The 22,253-nt window shown below is 47.1% G+C and overlaps 1 protein-coding gene across 5 annotated transcripts in view; it reads left to right on the top strand.

Moving 5' to 3' along the window:
* Positions 1–22,253, top strand: part of AGRN (agrin) — a 244,704-nt gene that overhangs the window by 185,033 nt on the left and 37,418 nt on the right. For all 5 annotated transcript variants that reach the window (XM_079986657.1, XM_079986656.1, XM_079986658.1 and 2 more), the window contains 9 exons: positions 300–445; positions 1,529–1,634; positions 1,835–1,942; positions 8,773–8,937; positions 15,711–15,854; positions 17,006–17,130; positions 18,264–18,369; positions 20,328–20,696; positions 21,997–22,131. In XM_079986657.1, the coding sequence (XP_079842783.1) occupies positions 300–445; positions 1,529–1,634; positions 1,835–1,942; positions 8,773–8,937; positions 15,711–15,854; positions 17,006–17,130; positions 18,264–18,369; positions 20,328–20,696; positions 21,997–22,131 (1,404 nt within the window). The remainder of the gene's footprint in view (positions 1–299; positions 446–1,528; positions 1,635–1,834; positions 1,943–8,772; positions 8,938–15,710; positions 15,855–17,005; positions 17,131–18,263; positions 18,370–20,327; positions 20,697–21,996; positions 22,132–22,253) is intronic.

The raw sequence follows: 22,253 nt of genomic DNA, 5'->3' as shown, positions 1-22,253 counted from the left end.
ACGTTTAAAAACAATTCCACCCACAACAACAGCTACAGAACAATGATGCATGACTCAAACCTATGCCGCCAGTACCTAACCACTAAGTTAATTGATTTACCAACGGAAACACATGCAATTAATCTGCTGCGATTGCTCCAGTGCTTAAATATAATAAGAATAAGACTATAAGTTCACTGAGTGCTAAATTCCACACACGTGTGGTGGGATCACATAAATGAGGACAACACAGTCCTGATTAAGGCAGCATTTATGTAGGGAACTGTATTTTTTTACTCTGCTTTTCTTTCCTTGGGCAGAATGTGGGTCAGGAGGATCCGGCTCTGGGGACTCCAACGAGTGTGACCGGGACAGTTGCCGACAATATGGTGGCTCGTGGGATGAGGATGTGGAAGATGACCGCTGTGTGTGTGACTATACCTGTGGAGCTGTGCCAAGGAATCCAGTAGGTGTTGAGAGCCCATGCTGTCCTTAAGCCTAGCTAATCACCCATGGCAGGGTTTTTGTAAACAACTCAGGGTATTATTGCAGCATTTGGGGCTACTTAGTTTGTAGAAAAGGCAAGTGAAAAGGTAACATGGTAGAATCATGGAAGAAGATGAAGGTAGCAAGAGACAAGGGCTGGGGTGTGAAAGGGCACATTTGCGGCAGATTGATTTTCTTTTATTTTATATGTGAATACAGCGGACAGTGATGGTCTTACAGCAGCTTAGAACATTTTCAAGTTGGTTCGATTACATACTGTATTTTTCGCTCTATAGGACGTACTTTTCCCCCTCCAAAAACGAAGGGGAAATGTGTGTGCGTCCTATGGAGCAAATGCAGGCTCCTTAGCTTCAGCGATAGCAACACAAAGCCTCCGAAGCGCAGAGGGAGCGCTCCCTCCACGCCCCGGAGGCTTCGCGTTGCTTTCGCTGAAGCTTGGAGAGCGCACTGACCCCTCTCACTCTCCAGGCTTCAGCGAAAGCAATGTGAAGCCTTCGGAGCGGAGCGCGAGTTCCCACTGCGCTCCGCAGACTTCAGGTTCCTTTCAGCAGAGAGGGAGAGCTGCGCAGCGCCCCTTCAGCCAAGCAGGAGGAGAAATGGAAGGGGCTCCATTTCTCCTGCTGCTTCGCTGAAGGGGCGCTGAGCAGAGAGGGGGAGAATTTCCCCCCCCTTGTTTTCCCCCTCTATAACAAGGTGCATCCTATGGTCCGGTGCGTCCTATAGAACGAAAAATACGGTACTTTTTTTCCTCTTCCATTTTATTGGAAGATCAGCTGTTTTCCTTCTACCTGTAATATGTGCTGTGTTTATTTGTACTGAGTTGTACCTTTGTTCGGAGGGTTGGGCGCGTTTTGGTGCCTTGTATTTCTCTAGGAATGGTCAAGCGGTATGGATTACATTATAAATAAAAATGTTTTTTTTTTTTAAAAAAAATGATCAGGTGTGGGCGCAAGCCTAAGCATAAAGTGATGCTTCCTTCCAAGGCACACCCTCTGCCCTTGGTAATTTCTAAGCCTGTCTTGGGTGTTTCTCTTCCCTGCAGGTATGTGGCTCTGATGGTGTGACCTACGCTAATGAGTGCGAACTCAAAAAGACACGCTGCGAAAAGCGACAGGATATCTATGTGACGGGTCAGGGCGGCTGCCGAGGTAAACCTCTCATGGGGGTCTGGCAAAGCTTTCAGTCAACCCACATCCCTTTGTCCTGCGCTGGCATCTCATCCTCTTGTTTACTCCCCGCCCACCTCCCTAGATCAGGGATGGGAAACCCATGGCCCTCCATGAGTTGTTGGACTCCCAACTCCTATCATTTCTAACCTGTGTATTTTTGTTTTTTGTTTTCTCCATAGGAACCACAATCCTACCTCCTCCACTCCTCCACTGCAGCCAGACCGTTTATGGATGCTGCCCAGACAATGTGACCTTGGCTCTTGGTGTTGGCTCTGCAGGCTGCCCCAGTGAGTTAAATATGTACTTCATTTTCTTCTTTTGTCTTGTGACAGTGGGGATGTTAAACACCGATGCCATGGGGCTTCCCCGAGCTGAAGAAATAGCTTTCTAAGGCCAGGGAGTGATCACAGGCAGTCATACCTAGAGCTGGATCTGAAGTTGTTGTTGTTGTTTAGTCGTTTAGTCGTGTCCGACTCTTCGTGACCCCATGGACCAGAGCACGCCAGGCACTCCTGTCTTCCACGGCCTCCCGCAGTTTGGTCAAACTCATGTTAGTAGCTTCGAGAACACTGTCCAACCATCTCGTCCTCTGTCGTCCCCTTCTCCTTGTGCCCTCCATCTTTCCCAACATCAGGGTCTTTTCCAGGGAGTCTTCTCTTCTCATGAGGTGGCCAAAGTATTGGAGCCTCAGCTTCAGGATCTGTCCTTCAGTGAGCACTCAGGGCTGATTTCCTTCAGAATGGATAGGTTTGATCTTCTTGCAGTCCATGGGACTCTCAAGAGTCTCCTCCAGCACCATAATTCAAAAGCAGCACCTCTAATGCAGAAGGAGCTGATTGCAGGAGGCAGAAGATCTTGCTTGGAGCTCAGGCAAAAGCAGGAGACTAGATCCTGATATTTACATCAAGCCTGTCCAGTCCAGAGATCTGCCAGTCCCGGGGGATGATGCTGAGCACAACCTGCTCGCCTCTTGTACCTGAAGATGGCAGGCACAGAGGGAGAACTCTGGATTTGTAGTCCCATTCTGAGCACATTCCTGCAGGCGCTCATTGTCTGAGTTTGCCATTAGAGGGGGTGATGTGTGCATTCATTGCCTTGGCCCCCTCCCTTTCCTATAACCTCAGAATGTGCCCAGTGTTTTAAACTGCGTGCATCCCAATTGCAGGGCCCCCTTCCTCTTCGCCGCAGCCGGCCACATCCGTGAAGGTTTTATTAATATTTTATAAAATAATTAGCCGGAGACGGCTCTTTAACCTAACGAGATGAGAAAGCATTAGCAACATTTTTAACAGCTGAGGCTGACAGCCAGCTGGTTCACGGGTATCCATTAGGGCATCGGCTGGTCTGTGGCCATCGTAGGCGAGCGTGCCGAGATGAGGCAGTCTTGATTGGGGATGTAGAATCATTTCATGCGCCATATAATTTAATAAGAGGAAGCGTTCTGAAAGCAGCTTTAATCGCTCGGGAGCTCCTGGGCTGTGGAGTCACAGAGGTCACCAGTAAGGGTGGGCAGCGGGGAGGGGCTGGCTGGCTTCTCTCATGGTGCCACACTGACTGCTTATGCAATGTAGCCACTAAGAGACTGGGCCATGATTTGGGCCTCATCTCTGCTATTAAGGTTCAGAAAATGGCGAGCAGAATGATCCGCGGGGTGGAGCAACTCCTCTACAAAGAAAGGTTATGACATTTGGAGCTGCTTCTCCTATTTTTGGTTTAGAGCAAAGATCTGTATGAGAAGACATGAGGATAAGAGATGTGCAGAATTCTGCATGGCATGGGAAAAGTGGATAGAGAAAAGGTTTTCCCTGTTTGCATCTCCAGGAGATGCAAAGAGGTTCAGGGAATGTTCTTTCATATGTGGTGGACTTGTAAAAGAGTAAATGAGTATTGGGAAATGATCCATAATGAATGGAAGAAAATGTTTAAAAGTACTTCCCCCCCCAAAACCAGAGTCCTTTCTGTTGGGGATAATTCAGATTGAAATTCCCTGGTGTCAAAAAAAAGAAAGAAAAGGTTATTTATGTATGCCACTACTGCGGCCCATGTTTTGTTAGCCCAAAAATGGAAAACGAGCGAGGTCCCAACCAAAGAAGAGTGGCAACTTAAGTTGACAGAATATACACAGCTTGCAGACTTAACATATAGAATAAGAGAACAAGAAGAACATACTTTTAGAGAAGATTGGAAAACGTTTATTGAATATATGAGAAATAACTGTGTACAGCTGAAAACGCTGGCAGCATTAAGATAAATTCAACAGTGTAAATAAGTTATGATGGATGTAATAATGGAATACTGAATGGTATAGTTTCTGTAAAATATACAGGGATTTATGATATGTAAAATGAACCATGGAAAGAGAAGGAAGGAAGTCATCGATATCTTAAGGATGTAAAAATGAGTACTTTAAATTGTAAAACAGAAAATTTTATAAATATATATATATAAAATAGAGAGAAAAGGTTTCCCCACTCTCTCATATAATGCTAGAACTCAAGGAATGAAGCAGAACATTGGAAGATTTCAGGAGAGACCAAAGAAAGTCCTTTCCCCTTTGGAATTCGCTGCCACGAGTGGCAGTGATGGCCACAAACTTGGATGACTTTAAAAGAAGATTATATAAATTCATGGAGGACAAGGCTGTCAGTAGCTGCTAACCATGATGGCTTCATTCTACCTCCCCTGTCAGAAGCAATATGCTTCTGAATGCCAGTCGCTTGGAATTGCAAGGGAGGAGAGAGGACTCTTGCTCTCAAGTCCTGCTTGCAGGTCTCCCATAATGGGTATCTAGTTGGCCATTGCGAGAAGAGGACCAGGCGGGCCACTGGCCTGATCCAGCTAGCTCTCCTTATGTTCTGATGCACCAGATGGGTTCCAGCAATGCATTATCTTGCACCGCTCCATACCATGCCACCCACCTTAATGTGCAATATTGGGATAATAAGTTACAGATAGGTAGCCGTGTTGGTCTGCCATAGTATCTGAAGAAGTGTGCATGCACACGAAAGCTCATACCAAGAACTAACTTAGTTGGTCTTTAAGGTGCTACTGGAAGGAATTTTTTTATTTTATTGGGATAATAAGGCAGACCTACTGTCACGGTCCGGTCTATGGGCGATTGAAGTCCTGGCTGAGGACGTCGGGACTGGGGGCAAGATGGCAGGGTGGGAGCAGGAGCAAGAGTCCAGAAGCCAGGGGTTTGAGGGTCAGGAAGCGGGGAGTCAGGAAGCCAAGGTCTGAGGATCAGGAAGCAAGAAGCCAAATGCAGCAAGGCAGGAAACGTGTTGCTGTGGCAAAGAGCTGAAGGGAAATGCTGACCTTATATCCCTTCCCGGCTCTTGCCACCAGGTGCAGTGAGTTACCAAGCGGCCTCACCTGTGTGGCCGCGCCTTGCCTCTCCAGAACAAACTTAGGAAGGCCCCAGTCCTGCGAAGCCCTACTGGTCACAGGGCCCGGCTCCTGCACACACTCCTGACACCTACCTTATACGGCATGTCTCTGTGAGAGTTGCAAAGCTAGGTGTCTGTGAAGCAGCCATTTAAAAACTTGTTGGCTCTAAGAAGCCTTCACCATAACCACAAAAAGTGCAGGGTATGGCAGAGGCATTGTGGGGAGGGTTCCAGGCTGCAGACTGCGTTGACATCAGACTCCAGCCAGGCTTGTCAAGCCTCACTTTTCACCCTGCATGAACTAGAACATGCCCAGAACATAATAAGGATTAGCAATGTGGCTTAGGAGATGATTGGCAGTAGGAGGGTGAGAGTTCTTTTTCAAGGAAGCTTTTCTGCTGTAATTGATCACTTAATTGAGGAACATCCACAGAATCCCAGGCGTCTGCAGGACACCGTTCGAAAGCCATTGCTCTTGATCAGGGATAGCCAGTGCAATGCCCTCTGCTTGTTGCTTGACTCTGACTTCCATCTGCCCCAGTCGGCATAACCAGAGGTCAAGTATGATGGGAGCTATAGCTCCAGCAACACCTGGAGGTCAACAAGCTGGCTGCCCCTGCTCTATTTCATCATTTTTATTAATTATTACTGGTTTTTTAGGTGATGATGGCCCTTGTAATGGCCAGTATGTGGTGCTACATGCCATCAGGCCTGTGCATTTCTTCTGTGTCCCCGTGGTTTGCATATTACACGGAAAGGCCATAGCTTAGTGGTTAGAGCATCTGCTTCTTGTGCAGAAGGTCCCAGGTTCAATCCTTAGCATCTCCAGGTAGGGCTGGGAGAGGACCCAGTCTGAAACCCTGCAGAGCTGCTGCCAGTTAGTGTAGACAGTACTGAGCTAGATTGCCCAAAAATCTGACACAGCATAAGGCAGGTCCCTAACCATACGAGCATCCATAGGTCTATGGTACAGCACCTGCTTTGGGTGCAGAAAGTCCCACATTCAGACACCATCATCTCCAGGTAGGGCTGAGAATGATTCCTTTTCTTAAAACCCTAGACGGCCACTGCCAGTCAGTGTAGACAGTACTGAGCTAGATGGGCCAATAGTCTGATTCAGTATAAGACATCTTCCTATTTTCCTGTTTGCAGAAACTAGCATAGGACTTCCCCACCTTGAGATCTTCTGCCTTCATGGAAGGTGGGATGGAGTGTGGGGAAAGGGGCAGTGACAGTCCTCTAGGCTTGGAATTCCCACAGCTGTGAAGGTGAGCTTAAAAACATCCAGGTGTTGTGTTGTGAGATCTTAGAGCCCTAGAAAGGACAAGAGGAAAAGCAATGATCATCAGGTTCAGAGCAACCCAGTTTTCAGTCACTCATACCTATTGCTCATGGCGTTAGGCATCACTTCCCCGTTTGTCAAGCCAGCTCCATTTGCGCCCCCTTCCTAAAGTTTATCTGCTGTGTCTTGAATCAAACCTCTCTTTAACTTGTGTCTCGCTCATGCCCTTGCGTCCACAGCAGGGGGTATAAATCAAGATGTAATCACCGGCCTGAAAACTGTGCTGCAGGACTCAGATTTATTCCCTGCGGCCAGCTTCTGCAATAATTTCCCCCCCTCTAGTGTTTTCCTGCAATGGAAGGAAAACATTCAGCGTCACATAAGCCACTTTGGTTTGTCAAAGAATCTCTTTCTGGCCTGCCTCAAGAGTGAGCAGCTTCAAGAGGAATGGATTATCTGCCTATATCTGCCCAGGAACCAATGTACTTGTACCTGCTCCCATAGAGGAACAGACAGAGGGTTGGACCGTGGGTGCATCCACATTTGATTCCCAACAGCTGGGAATTTGCATGCAGACAGCAAGGAGCAGATGGACCTTGGCTGGGAAGTTTTGCATGCCAATAAGCCGATGAAATCTGAGAACAATCTCTTTTTGACATTGTGCGAGAAAGCAGCTCCACATAGCGGGGCAGAAAGTAAACAAGGATGGAAGAGGGAAAACCCTACAAAATCGTACAGCTTGAAAAGTAGAGTTCCTTAAAAACCATGTACTGTTTTGTTTCAATTGCTAGTATTTCTCAAGAAACAGTTTCACAGGAGAAATATGGAATGTGATAGTTGGATGTAGAATTCAGCTTTCTGAGAATCCCAGATTGTTATTATTAGCTTCTTTGTCCTTCTCCTCCTCCTGTTCCTCCTCCACCAGTTTTCAGTGCTTATTGCAGCAAAGAAAGTGTTGGGAGGCAACTCAGTGTTGCCTTAGCTCAATGGTACAGCATCTCCTTTGCATACAGAAAGTCTGAGATTCAATCCCCAGCACCTCCACTAGAAGGATCAGGCAGTATGTGATGGGAAAGACTCCTTGTCTGAAATGCTGGGGTTCCCCTGCCAGTCATTGTAGACAATCCTGAGCTAGATGGACCAGTGTTCTCACTCAGAATCAGGCAGATTTCTTCTTTTTTTATATTATTATTATTATTATTATTATTATTATTATTATTCTACCCCACCCATCTGGCTGAGCTTCCAGCTAGAGAAGAGACTGAATAAAGCACAATGGCATACCTCCATTGCTCTCCAACCCCCCATTATAAATTATGAAAAGCAAATAAAAGTAAGATGCTGTATAAAATAAGACAATCACACAATCCTGCATAATTTAGATAGGTCACAGAAACTGGTTCGTTTTTTAAAAAATATGAAAGAAAGCTCAGATTCTTAGGAACCTGAATCCTGCGGCTTTTCTGTGTCCTTTGTTGATTTGCAAACATATACAAAACATTTCCACACCTACCACTGTTCTTTCCCACCTCCATTTCTTTCTTCTCAATCACTATGTTTGAGGGCTTCCAAAGGTTGGCATGATATACTAGCTATTTGTTATTTGTGGTCTGCACAAAGCCCTCTCTTCCTCTAAAGGGCTCAGGAGAGAGGCGAAGCCTACTTTCATTTGTGCCAGGGTTTCGAGGAAATAGCAGGGTCTCTTCCAAGTCATTTGAGAGAGTTTCTGCTGTTTTCTGATCTTCAGCTTCTGCAGAACTTGGGGGACGGGATCTGAGTGCGCTCCTTAAGTGTTTTGCTTTGGGTACTTGTCCTTAGCAAGTAGATTTGTAGAATACAAGGCAGTGGCTACTAGCTGAGACGGCTATGTTGTAGTGTTTCTTTGAATGCCAGGTGCTGAGATCCCATTTGACATCAGATCCTGACTTGAGGCTTCCCAGAAGCATCTTGAGCTGGCCACTGTGAGAACAGGATGCTGGACCAGCCACAATGGCTATGCCATGCCTCCACAGTTGGAGGCAGTAAGGCCTGTGAATACCCGTTGCTGGAAGCTTCAGAAGGAGAGAGTGGTCTTGCACAGTGGTACCTCAGGCTACATATGCTTCAGGTTACATACGCTTCAGGTTACAGACTCCGCTAACCCAGAAATAGTACCTCGGGTTAAGAACTTTGCTTCAGGGTGAGAACAGAAATCACGTGGCAGCGGGAGGCTAAAGTGGTGCGTCAGGTTAAGAACAGTTTCAGGTTAAGAATGGACCTCCAGAACAAATTAAGTTCTTAACCCAAGGTACCACTGTACTTGGGTCCTGCTTGTGGGTTTCCCACAGGCATCCGGCTGGCCACTGAGAAACTGGACGTTCTTATAACTAGTTGGGCTTTTGGTCTGATCCGGCAGGGCTCCTTTTATATTATTAAACATATCTGACCTCCTACGCGTCTTTTGCAGGTACCTGCCACTGTAACCCCTACGGTTCCTATGGAGGCAGTTGTGACCCTGCCACGGGGCAGTGCTCCTGCAAACCTGGCGTGGGGGGCCTAAAGTGCGACCGCTGCGAGCCGGGCTTCTGGAACTTCCGTGGCATTGTCACCGACAGCAAGAGTGGCTGTACCCGTGAGTATTGCAGTCTCAACCAGGAAGGGGAAATTTTTGCCAGGAGAGCCTGGAGGTTTGCATGACTCCTGCCCAGCATCAGCAAAGCTGTTCGGTGGCAGAGTGAATGCTGACATTGCATTTTTATTGCGTGCTCTTGGGAAGGTGCAGTAGATCAATAGTAAATCAGGCCCTTTGCATGCAGAAGATCCCAGGTTCATTTGTTTTCTAGCACCTCCATATAAAAAAAGGGTCTGATGGTAAATCATAGAATTTTAGAGTTGGAAGGTACCCCAAGGGTCATTTAGTTCAATTTTAGGAAGCACAGCTGAAGAATCCCTGACAGATGACTATTTTTAAAACAGTGAAAGAGAGTCTACCACCTTTGGGGGGGGGGGGTCCATTCGACTGTCAAGCAGCTCTTACTGTCAGAAAGTTATTCCTAACGATTCACAGAATCATAGAATTGTAGCATTAGAAGGGACCCTGAGGGTCATCTTGGCCAATCCACTGAAATGCAGAAATCTCTTTTTGTGTAATTTGAATTCATTGGTTTGCGTCCTGCCGTGTGGAGTAGCAGAATACAAGCTTGCTCTATTTTCCATGTGGCAGGCCATTAGATACTTTAAAATATGAAGCTAATTGGATCCATGAGACTTGATATAAGGCAGTTTCACATATCCAATTGTCTTTTGCATGCAGAAGGTTATCTCCCTGTTGGGCTGGGGAAGACCTGCCTAATACCTTAGAACAGCCTCCTCCAACCTGGTGCCCTCCAGATGTTTTATACTACTGCCGCCATCAGCAGACTCCCATGCTCTTTGTCTGAGGTCTGCTTATTTTCAGACTGTTTTGGCCTTGGCAGTCATACAAGGAGCAAACCCTCCTTGGGAGTCCGCGCCCTGCAAGACCAAATCTGTGAGCAATAACAACGTCCAGGTCTAGAGGTCAGGTCACATCCACGGTATGTGGCATGAAGTCGTTTTTCAAAGAGCTGCAGCACGTAGCCAGATTTACAAAAGGTCTGCCTTAGGTTCAACTTGTGCGTTAATTTGAAACAGATGAGCCTGTGCTTGTAAGATGTGGAGCAGGCCTTGCGGCAAGGGAAATCGCAATGCCCTGTCAACAGGCTGGAGGAAGCTGATCTGACCAATTCCGTCTTGTTAGTTCATGGGAGTTGAAAACTCCAGATGTTAAGTGGAAGCTTTCCCCCTCCAATCCCCTTCTAATAATAATGTTCTGCAAAAACATACCTTTCCTTTCCTCCAGATGGTAGAGAAATTTGTTCTGATCCCTTCCAGATGCTGGCCATGGGAGAAACCCGACACTCTCTTTTCCAGATGTTAGTAATAACCATTTTGGGTTTCACTTAGCCAGATGTTAGTAGTAGTCCCCATGAGAAATGTATTCTTGCTCTCTTCCAGATGTTAGCAGAAGCCCCAAATTTAATCCCGCCTGTTGTCTCCAGCTGTAGAAATGAATATTTTGCCAGCTGACTGAATAGGAATCAACCTACATTTTGTTCCTAGCTTGAAAGTTTTAGGTTTTCCTGCAGACTTCAACCTTCCACTTCATAAGCTTTTAGTTCTTATTCCTGAGGTGACACATGGCTGAAGGCTCAGTAAAATTGATGAACCATCCACCATGCTACATTTACATTTATTAATGTGAAACAACAACAAATATCTTTCAGAGTATCTACTTCCAGTGCAACTTGCAGTGATACGAAATTAAAAACAATAAAACAAAAAGAACAGATTCACACATACAAATAACTATATCAATGTTTTATTTAATTTTATTTCTTACATTTATATCCTTGTCTTTACTCTAAGGAGCTAAAGGAAGCTTATGTGGTTCTTGCCCCCTTCCTCTCCACTTTATCCTAACAACATCCCTGTGAGATAAGTGATATGATGGCTGTCCCAAAGCTTCATGGGTGAGGGGGGATTCAAATTGCTACAACTTTCCAGTCTGACACGCTAAACACTATATAAGCACAACAGCATAGTAAAACCCAAGTTACCGTATTTTTCGCTCTATAACACGCACCTGACCATAACACGCACATCGTTTTTAGAGGAGGAAAACAAGGGAAAAAACATTCTGAATGAAACAGTGGATGTATCATTTTTGGGCTTCATGCTGTGGCCACAGACATGTGATCTGATGGTGAATTTGGGGTGACCCAATGCAAAAATCCTGAGAATTCCTGTGGATCCATGCTTTGTAACCACGTTTTTGCACCATTGCAGCCCCAGGCAACAGTGGGTGCATGATTTTGGGGGGGCAGGCTGTAGCCATGGACATGCTATGTGATCTGATGGTGAATTTGGGGTGACCCAATGCAAAGATCCTGAGAATCCCTGTGGATCCATGCTTTGTAACCACATTTTTGCACCATTGCAGCCCCAGGCAACAGTGGGTGCGTGATTTTTTTGCTGCAGGCTGTAGCCATGGACATGCTAGGTGATCTGATGGTGAATTTGGGGTGACCCAATGCAAAGATCCTGAGGATCCATGTGGATCCATGCTTTTTAACCACGTTTTTGCACCATTGCAGCCCCAGGCAACAGTGGGTGCGTGATTTTGGGGGGGCAGGCTGTAGCCATGGACATGCTATGTGATCTGATGGTGAATTTGGGGTGACCCAATGCAAAGATCCTGAGGATCCATGTGGATCCATGCTTTTTAACCACGTTTTTGCACCATTGCAGCCCCAGGCAACAGTGGGTGCGTGATTTTGGGGGGGCAGGCTGTAGCCATGGACATGCTATGTGATCTGATGGTGAATTTGGGGTGACCCAATGCAAAGATCCTGAGGATCCATGTGGATCTATGCTTTGTAACCACATTTTAAGTGGGGAGCGAAGGAAAAACAAAGAAGGGACATGAGAGGGGTGTGCAGAGAAGCAGCTGGCTAAGAATGCAGGAGAGGGATTTAACGGGAGGGAGGAAAGAAAGGCAAATGTTTCCCCCCACCCAAGCCAGCCATCTCTCTCTCTCTCTCTCTCTCTCCCTCCCTCCCCCTCTCTCTCTCCCTCCCCCCCCCTCTCTCCCTTCCCCCCTCTCTCTCCCTCTCCCCCAGCAGCACCGGAGCACAGAGAGGAATTCCCCTCTGCTTGCCTGGAGGGGAGGGGCTTTCCCTGCTCTTTGTTCCGTTTCAGCAAACACAGTAACGAAACAGAGGTGGGTGGGCAGTAAGACCCTGAGGCAGAATGCAGGAAAGCAGCCGCTTCCTCTTTTCAGATTTCCCTTCTCCGTGAAGCGCTGCGATTTGATTTTTGCCTGATTTTTCGGCTCCAGGGACCACACATTCGCTCTATAACACGCACAGACATTTCCCCTTCCTTTTTAGGAGAAAAAATCTGCGTGTTATAGAGGGAAAAATACGGTAAGTAGTGCCTTAAAAAGAAGAGGGGGAATTAAAAAGGCTCCACCTAGTGGTTATGAAAGGAGGTACCAGGTAAGCTTTCTTGACCGGGTACCACAACTTAAAAGTCCGCCACTTGCCTAACTCTGGTCATCATAGGTCACTAGGTGAGTGGGGTGCAGAAGAGGCAGACAGCATTCTACCCCTCCTCTGGCAGCCCTCTGCATTCCTTTGCTAGGTGCAGAGGAGAAGGGTGTTCTACCTCCTCCACTCAGCAGCAAGCAGTGCTCTGTCCTATCCTTGTCCACTGTACGAGCCCACAGTGCAAAACAGCAAGGTAGGTAGGCTGCTTCAGCACCAAGGAGAGCTCCTAGTAAGCAGTGCAACTTGTGCTCCAACATGGAAGTGAACTGAGGATTTATTGGCTTCCAGCTCTATGGGCACCAGTGCTGCGGCCTTGGGTTCAGAGAGCTCCTGGTCTGCATATTCCATTTCAGGGCTAAGAACCCAGTCTAGCTCCTTAGCATCTAACTCTGAATCCTGGTTGTTGCTGGACTCTGGAGCCAATGACATGTACTGTTCATTCTTAGGAGTAAAAAAAAAATGCAGGCTAGTAACTTTTGGTTGGGTTAATTTAGACTCCAGGCCAATAGGCTAGTAGTTTGCTGGTGGAATGCAGTTTTCCTTCTGCTCACCCCTAGCTAAAAACCCAGCTCTCTGTTTCCCCACACCAGTGTCTTCCATTCCCCCCCCCTCCATTTTGACACCCCAGATGGCCCCTTGTATTTCTGTTGAGAAATTGGGGCAAGGGATACAGCCCAATCTTGATCACTTTCCCCAGATCTGTATCCTCTGTGCAAATAAGGAAGTGAACTGCGATAGGGCAAGTGGTGGTGGGGGTTAGGAGAGAGAGAGAGAGAGAGAGAGAGAGAGAGAGAGAGAGAGAGAGAGAAGTGGAGGCAGGGGAAGGCTGTGTTAATTTCAAGCTCCATTGGAGACAAAAGCAAAGGAATCGATAAGGTGGTGAACGGGGAGAGGGCGGAATTATCATGGGAAGAAGAGTTATTTGGAAAGGATAGCAAACAACAAAGAATTGTGTGTGTGTGTGTGTGAGAGAGAGAGAGAGGGAGAGAGAGATTATTATAGTGATACCATCCCCCTCTTCCATTCTCTCTTGGGCGATGGATCTGAATTGTTCTGAAACAGTCATTCCTCAAATGGAGATGGCTTTATCCATCCCAGCGATTAAAAACAACAAGCCCTTCCTCAGAGTTCAGCACTGAACTGGGAGCTGAGACTCTTGGGTTCCATCCTGGGTGCTGAGAACAAGTGTTACCTCATTAAAGTTATAAAAGCCCACGCTCACAGTAGGCTTAAGAGCTAATAAGATCACACTGGGAATTGGGATGTGTGCATCTAATGGCATCACTCATTAACCACTGGAACTGACGACTGGAAGGGGATTGATGAATCCTCCACCATCCCAAACCCAAGTGTCCCTTCTCAAAAGGAACCCGCTGTCTGCAAAATGAACCAGAGAGTTTTGTTTTCCGTTGAGAGTTTTCAGACAATAAGTGGTTTTGTCTTATAACTTTATGTCCCTCTCCTTCCCATTCTCTTCTTAAACTCTCAACAGAGAACTGGGAAATTCATTGGGGGTGGGTTCGGGGTTGTAGTCAGGATTTGCCTGTCTGGTGTGCCTAGAGAATAGAGCCAAGAACACCTGCATTTGTGCTCATATGCCCTTTGATTTGGGGTCATGATCGGGAGTTTTACAAGACTGGCTGGGTGCAGAGGAATGGTGGGAGGCACCAGCTGGGGAACCCCCAAGGAAAGAAGACTCAGAGCCAGGAGATTGGTGATGGGATGACGATGAGTGGTCAGAGGGAGAAGAGGGAGCAGATTAGCATGAGGAGGTGCTAGAAGCTGAAGAGGCAACAGGATTTAGTGATCAGGAAGAGGCTGTGGCAGAGAGCAGTCTGGAATCAGAGGCAGAAGTGGAGGCTGAAGAGAAGGGGGGCCAAGAGGCAGAGATGAGGCAGGCTAATGATGAATCCAAGGAGTCTCCCACTCCAGCTGTAATCAGCTCCCCTCCCCCTTGGTCTCCCAGACCCTGCAGGGGTATGAAGAGGGCAGAGCAAAGACAGATCAGGCAGAGAGGTCTCAGGTTGCAGCTGCCTCATTGGGCAAGAACTACTGGGGAGTTGCTGTTCTTACTAGGCCTGAGCTGTTTCCTTTCTTTGAATAAAGAGTTAACTTCGCTGACACCTTGTGAGTTATTGTTGATCTGCACCCAGCCATATACATGGCCCTCCATGTTGACCTCAACTATCCATGCAGCCCATTAAGAACGTAAGAGGTGGCCTTAACTCATACGTAAACATTTTTGAGGTTTGCACTTCCACAAATGCCACACAGATGGCAGTTCCTGTCCAGTCATGACAAATGATGGTCACATCCGAACCACACATTTGAAGCATTGTTGTGAAGCTTTAGAAATAACTCCTTTAGTGTGGCAGCACCTGTACTTTGTGGAACTCCCTGCCCATTGATATAAGGCAGGCGTCATCACTGTACCCTTTTAGTGGCCTGATGAAAACTCTTCATGTTTGGCTGCATCTGTTCTTAATTTTTTTATGGTGTTTTTAGAGGTTTTTAAATAAGTTTTTGTTTTATTTTAAATGACATTTTTTAATAAATAAATCACAGAAATGTTTGCCCTCACCCCCACTCTGGGCTCTTTTGGGAGAAAGGGCAGGATTAATAAATATATATTTAATAAATAAAAGGGTAGCTTGAATACGTAAAAGAACATGAAGAACCCTGCTGGAGCAGAACAAAATCCATCTAGTCCAGAGTCCTGTGTCTCTCACAGTGGGTCCATCAGGTGCTTCTGGGAAGCCCACAAGTGGGGCAGGAAGGCAGTAGCCCCCTCTCATTGTTACTGCCTGATATTTTCAATTGGTGGTGGAGTGGAGCACATAGCAAAAGGGAATGGTCTCTTGGCATTTGATGTACTTTCCCCCACTGGCATTTGTTACCATTTCCCTTTAAAACTTTCGTATGGCAGTGAAATCTATAAGTTAAATGATGCATTGTTATGACAGTGCACTAAGGGTTGTTAGGGGACTCAAACACCCCTCCATTCTCTTCACAGAGCTACAATTCCCAGACTTCCCTGGGAAGAGGAAGAGTGATTTTTAAACCACCCGAGAATTATAGCTCGGTGAAGGGAAGGGGTGTGTGTGTGCCTCCTAACAATTCTCAGCACCTTTAGCAAACGACAGTTTCCAAGGGAGTAACCATGGCTGTTTAAAGTAGTATCATAGAGCTTTAACTGGATAGGGCCAGAGGGAGAGGGGGGCATTTCTGTGTCATAATTTCAGTTTGTTCCTTCCCATCCTGTCGCCTTCCTGTGAAGCTTGCCACTGTGATCCCGTGGGCTCGGTGCGCGATGACTGTGAGCAGATGACAGGCTTGTGTTCCTGCAAAACCGGCATCACCGGCATGAAATGCAACCAGTGTCCCAACGGAAGCAAGCTGGGAATGTCTGGCTGCGAGAAAGGTGAGCGGGGAGGGGCTGCTTTCTTTGTGGGCTTTCCTCTCCCACGTTGGTTTGGAGAACCCAAGATAGCTGCATAATACAACTGTTTGTGAATATGGCTTTAACACCTCTCTGGCTGTGTGCGCCCCACACATCCTAAAGCACATTGCTTCCCCCAGAGAATCCTAGGGTTCCTGGCTCTATTAACAAACTACAGTTCTTTGGGGGGAAGTCATGTGCTTTAAGTGTGTTTTATAAATGCAGCAGTGTAATGGCATAATCAGAAGTGCAAGGTCCCTTCGTGGTAGTCACAACCACACCCTTCTAAGATTAAAGGTAAAGGGGCCCCTGACCGTTAGGTCCAGTCGTGGCCAACTCCGGGGTTTCAGTGCTCATCTTGCTTTATTGGCCGAGGGAGCCGGTGTACAGCTTCTGGGTCATGTGGCCAGCATGACTAAGCCGCTTCTGGCGAACCAGAGCAGCGCACGGAAACACCGTTTACCTTCCCGCCGGAGCGGTACCTATTTATCTACTTTGACGTGCTTTCGAACTGCTAGGTTGGCAGGAGCAGGGACCAAGCAATGGGAGCTCACCCCATCGCGGGCTGATCAGCAAGTCCTAGGCTCTGTGATTTAACCCACAGCGCCACCCACGTCCCTTCCTTCTAAGATTATACAATATTAATTAGGGGTGCATTGCAACAATTAATGCAAGTCTCCATGTATTGCTTTTCAGCTAGATCTACTATTTCAGCATGTGCACGTACATGGACAAAGGATTTGGAGTGCTCCAGTATCTTCTTTCGGGGGGGCCTTAAGTTGTGCTTCCCATGTAGCTCCATCCTGTATAACAGAACTTGCACACCACTCTCTTGAAACGGAAGCACCTTGTGTTTTCAGTGTTCCTAAATGCTTAACATACAGTGGGGGCATGCAGTGGCTAAGAAGCTCCCCTTTCGTGCAGATTGGGCAACTCTAGGATGCTAGAGACAGGGACCCTGCTGCAGAAACAGTGACCTCCCGTGACCCCAGACCACTTCCCCACTGCTCAGATGTGTGGTGTGCATGCCACCTTCATCATCTGCAAAGGAAGACCTACCAACTGTTAGGCAAAATCCAGGTGTATGAGTTTTCATGCCATGCCTCTACTGTTATTTATCCTACCCTACTCAGACCCATCTGCACCCTCGTCCTGCACTGAAATGGTGTGTGAGTTTGGGGCGTCCTGCGTGGAAGTAAATGGCTTTGCACACTGTGAGTGCCCATCTCCACTCTGCACGGAGGCCAACATGACCAAGGTAAGTAGACACAATTGTGTCCATTGTCAGCCCTATTCAGTATAGGACACACACACACACACACACACACACACACACACACACACACACACATCCATGACATTAGTAGATCTAAGCTAGTCATGTCATTAATTTCAGTGAGTCTCTTCTGACTAGGACATCACACGGGAGACAACTCCTAGAATTTATTGTTCCCATTTTACAAATTGGGGGAACAGATGAGCTTATTTACAGCTGAACTCGAGTCACCTGTGGTCTTACTACAACCTGACCTTGCTTCACCTTCCACTGCCCTCTCTTCTCGTGTTAGCTGTCGCCAAGAAAGTACTTCTTCATTCAATGCACAGTTAAATCATGAAACTTGCTCCCTCTCGCCACCAACTTAGATGGCTTTAAAAGACAACTGGACAAATTCATGTCGGGAAAGGCTGTCAGTGGCTATTAGCCACAGTGGCTATACTCTGCCTTCACAGTCGGAGGCTGTATTGTTTTTGAATATCGGTTGCTAGAAACCACAGGAGGTGCTTGGGCCCTGCTTGAGGGTTCCTGAAGGCACCTGGTTAGCTACTGTGGGAACAAGATGCTGGATGAGATGAACCAATGGACTGATCCAGCAAGTTTTTCTTAATGTTCTTACACTTTTATGTTCCTATACCCCCCCCCCAAATCCTACTGGGCTTTGATTTCTGTTCCTGTTGTGTCAGCAGAGGAGCATCCCTATTGCCTCTCCACTGGAGAACCTGGATAGCTCAGTTGGTTAGTGCACGGTGCTGATAACGCCAAGGTTAGGAACAGCTGCATATTCCTGCAGTGGACCGGATGATCCTCAGGGTCCCTTCCAACTCTATGCGTCTGAACTGCCATTATATGTTTCACTCTCACTCATTCACACACACACACACACACACACACACACACGTCAACAGGTTCAGGGCTGATGCTCAGCAGCCACTGCATTAATTGTTTTGATTAATTGTTTTGCTTTCTGCCTTATTGTGTTTTTGATATGGCTAAAATGACTGTGATGGCCCCTTTTAATTTTAATCCTGTTATTACTGAGTGCTGCTTTCATCTCAACACAGTTGCTGTGGAAAAGTGGAATTACAAATACTAAATCTGATCAAATATCCTAGGTCTGCGGCTCGGACGGAGTGACCTATGGTGACCAGTGCCAGCTGAGGACCATTGCCTGCCGGCAAGGGCAGGTCATAGAGGTGAAGCACTTCGGCCAGTGCCAAGGTAAATACACGAGCACCATGTCAAGCTTCTTGTTTGGGCAGTGGTGTAATGGTTGTAGAGTGCTGAACTGAGGACTTGGGACGCCAGGGTTCGAATTCCCATATAGCCACAAAGCTTACTGGGTAACCTTGGGCCAGCCACCATCTCAAAACCTAACCTACCTCATGGGGATGTTGTGAGCAGAAAATGGGGAGGGAGAAACCACGTATACCACCTTGAGTTCCTTGGAGGAAAAGTTGGCATATAAATTTAATTCATTAATAGAGAGATAAATAGGAACTTGGGGACAATTGATTGGTTGATTTCATTTGCACTTTGCTCTTTAGCCAAAAAGGGTCCCACAGTGGTTTATATGCAGCCAGGTAAAAACAAGACATTCCCTGCCCATAGGCTTACAATCTATACAGTGGTACCTCGGGTTACATACGCTTCAGGTTACAGACTCCGCTAACCCAGAAATATTACCTCAGGTTAAGAACTTTGCTTCAGGATGAGAACAGAAATCGTGCTCTGGCGGTGCGGCAGCAACAGGAGGCCCCATTAGCTAAAGTGGTGCTTCAGGTTAAGAACAGTTTCAGGTTAAGAATGGACCTCCAGAACGAACTAAGTACTTAACCCGAGGTACCATTGTACTTTTTAAAAAATGACACACAAGGGGAAAGGGACAGGGAGGGTGGGGGTGGGGATCAAACTCAGGCATCAAATCTTAAACAGCTCTTTTTAACTACTACTGACAATCAGTTATGATTACCAGGCGTGCTGGGGATGCAGTTGTGGGGTTATGGACCAGCTAAAATGGACACAGGACTATATATTTATTTTTACCTTTGTAACCTGCCTTATAGACCCAGTAGGTCCTCACAAAACATGAATGGGGATACTGTGACCTTTCTGATGTTGGGCTACAACTCCCATCATCGCTGCCCATTGGCAATGCTGGTTGGGGCTGACAGGAGACAGATCCACAGCTAAAAATGTCCATTTAAAAAAAACACCAGTGGAAAGATCCAAATGTCAAAAGCTGCCGTCAAGGTCTGAGTTAAGGTCTGGGAGCTATTCAGCCTTCCGATGTTGTGTGAATGTAATAAGCAGGGCTCAAATCTTAATGACGAGCCTTCAGGTTTTTCGACCCTGTAATTGTCAAAAAGCCAGATATCAGATTTGTTCTGAAACAAAAGAGAGCAAATATATACACTCTTTTGAGCCTTGGTGCCTGATGAGAGGTTATTGATTTTGGCATGTGATATGCAAGCCAATCTGATGTACTCACTTGAGTTGCAAACAAATTGGTATGGGAGCAGGTCTCAAATTCCAAAGGCGTGCTTTGAAAATCTGTTATCTCACAATCAGCAGTGGAGCTAAGTCATTTTAGACTCTTGACTCCGTGGCAATTTTTTGTGTATCAGGGTATGTGTGTATGTCTTTAAATAATAAAGTGCATTACTTCACCCACTCCAAAATGCAGTCAGCACATCCTACTGTATTTGAGGTCCCTCCTGTTCCCTTCTGCCCAGTGGGGCCCTGGACAGGTGCCCCAAAGTCTTGATGGCACCACCACTAAAAGAACTATTTCGCCCCAGTTTTAACATGGCGATGAAGAAGCACCATGTGTCACACATGCAAACTTGTCACTAATCAGAAAAGTAGGGAAGGCCCCTCATTCAGTGGTAAAGTGCCTGCTTTGCATGCAAGAGGTCACATGTTTAGTCCCTGAGATCTCCAGGTGGTGCTATGAAAGTCTGGAACCCTGGAGAGCCACTCAGAGGAGATTGTTCCTATGATAGCCTACTAAGTGCTTTGCAAACTACAGACAGCAGCACCCATGAGGTTTATTCACCCACTTCTCTGTCCCCATATGTGACATGGGCTGAGCCAGCTTTGGCAGGTGATGTGTTCTGCAGGCCTGACTGGTCCTGGCCTGCCTCGTAACCACTGCCTTCTTTTTGCTTTCCCTGCAGAATCCATCACTCATGCCAGCCACGCTACACCACCTGCAACCTTGGGATCGCTTCTCCCTCCAACCCCTCAAGCCACCCCCCAGGTTCCTGAGCTGCCCAGGACGCCAGGCAGCTCCCAGCACTTTGAAGTCAAGGCTTCCCCACAAAGCCACCCAGTCACGCGACGGATCAGCACCTCCCCTCGCCCAGCCACAACTGCTTGGACCACGCATGGTGTCCGCCAGACCACAATCCGACCTCTGTCGACTGCCCCGGTTGTCCCAGTCACCAGCCAGCCAGCTTACGTTGAGCCAGGCAGCGCAGAAGGCAGTGGGGACCCAGAGATGGGCATCAGTGGAGACCAAGAAGGCAGTGGCGCAAGCTCCACCGGTAAGCTGGCTGTGCCGTTTTGATGTCAGTTCTTTGTTGCCTGAGGACCATGCAAAGGGGTCGTATTGGCTTGGCAATGCATTCTCCCATGCATTTTATACCTAAAAGGGTATGCTGTAATCTGGGTGCCACTGCGGAGAAGGCCATGTCTCTGGAAGGGGGGAACCACATTTTTAGGCTGGCTTTGCTGATCAAGTTTTTCTTTAAAAAAAATTGTGACTACCAGGGTCTGGTTGGACCCTACATAGCAAGTTTCTTGTCCGTGTGGCTTTGGAGTGCAAGACACACGATGGCTACTAGCCACTTAAGGCTATATTCCCCCTCCAACGTTGGAGGCGGAATGCCCCTGAAAACCAATTGCTGGGAATCATAAGTGGGGAGAGTTGCTCTCATTGTCTACCTAGCAAGTTTCCCATCATGGTTGGTCACTGTGAGAAGAGGAGGGTGGACTATGATGGGCCATTGGCCTCCTTTCGTTCTTATTCATTGTATTCTCTTGGGATGGCTTTAAAAAGTGGACTAGGCAAATTCATGGAGGAGAAGGCTCTCAGTGACTACTAGCCATGCCTCTGAATGCCAGTTGGTGGGGGCCACAAGGTGGGAGATTTGCTGTTGTGCTTGTGTCCTGCTTGTGGCCTTCCCATTGGGGCATCTTGTTGGCCTCGGTCCAGTATACCTGAAGGAGCGTCTCCACCCCCATCGTTCTGCCCGGACACTGAGGTTCAGCGCCGAGGGCCTTCTGGCAGTTCCCTCGCTGCGAGAAGCCAAGTTACAGGGAACCAGGCAGAGGGCCTTCTCAGTAGTGGCACCCGCCCTGTGAAACACCCTCCCACCAGATGTCAAAGAGAAAATTAACTACCAAACTTTCAGAAGACATCTGAAGGCAGCCCTGCTTAGGGAAGCTTTTAATGTTTAATAGGTTATTGTATTTTAGTGTTCTGTTGGAAGCTGCCCAGAGTGGCTGGGGAAACCCAGCCAGATGGGCGTGGTATAAATAATAAATTATATTATTATTATTATTATTATTATTATTATTGGCCCCTGTGAGAAAAGGCTGCTGGACTAGATGAGCCCTTTTGAACTGACCCAGCAAGGCTCTTCTCAGAGGCAAATTTGCAAATATTTTCCTCACAGTAAACGTGGTAGCCCTTTTATCACAGACCTGTCCTGCAGGAATCTGATCGAGGAAAACAACAGGATTTCCACAAAGAAACCTCTTGTGGTAGGAACTTTAAAATCCTAAGAGTTCTTCCTCTCCCCCCCAAAAAAGATTTAAAGCCTTCTTCCTGTTGTTATGCAGGGGATGAGGAGATGGAAGAAGCAAGGGTCACGAGCACCCCAGTTATAGAGAGGGCCACGTGTTATAACACCCCCTTGGGATGCTGCTCTGATGGCAAGACAGCTGCTGCCGATGCAGAGGGAAGCAACTGCCCAGGTAAATATAGTTTTGTTCAATTGTAGCCTGACTTCCATGGGCAAAGTGGTCCGTAACTTGCCTTAGTTGGGAACAGAATCCCAGCTCTGCTTAAAATCCATTAAACTGTCAGCCTGGGGACT

This window comes from Podarcis cretensis (genome assembly GCF_951804945.1).
Source record: "Podarcis cretensis genome assembly, chromosome: 8".
Lineage (NCBI taxonomy): Eukaryota > Metazoa > Chordata > Lepidosauria > Squamata > Lacertidae > Podarcis > Podarcis cretensis.
Note: the sequence above shows the minus strand (reverse complement) of the source record. Positions and strands in the feature narration are given on the sequence as shown.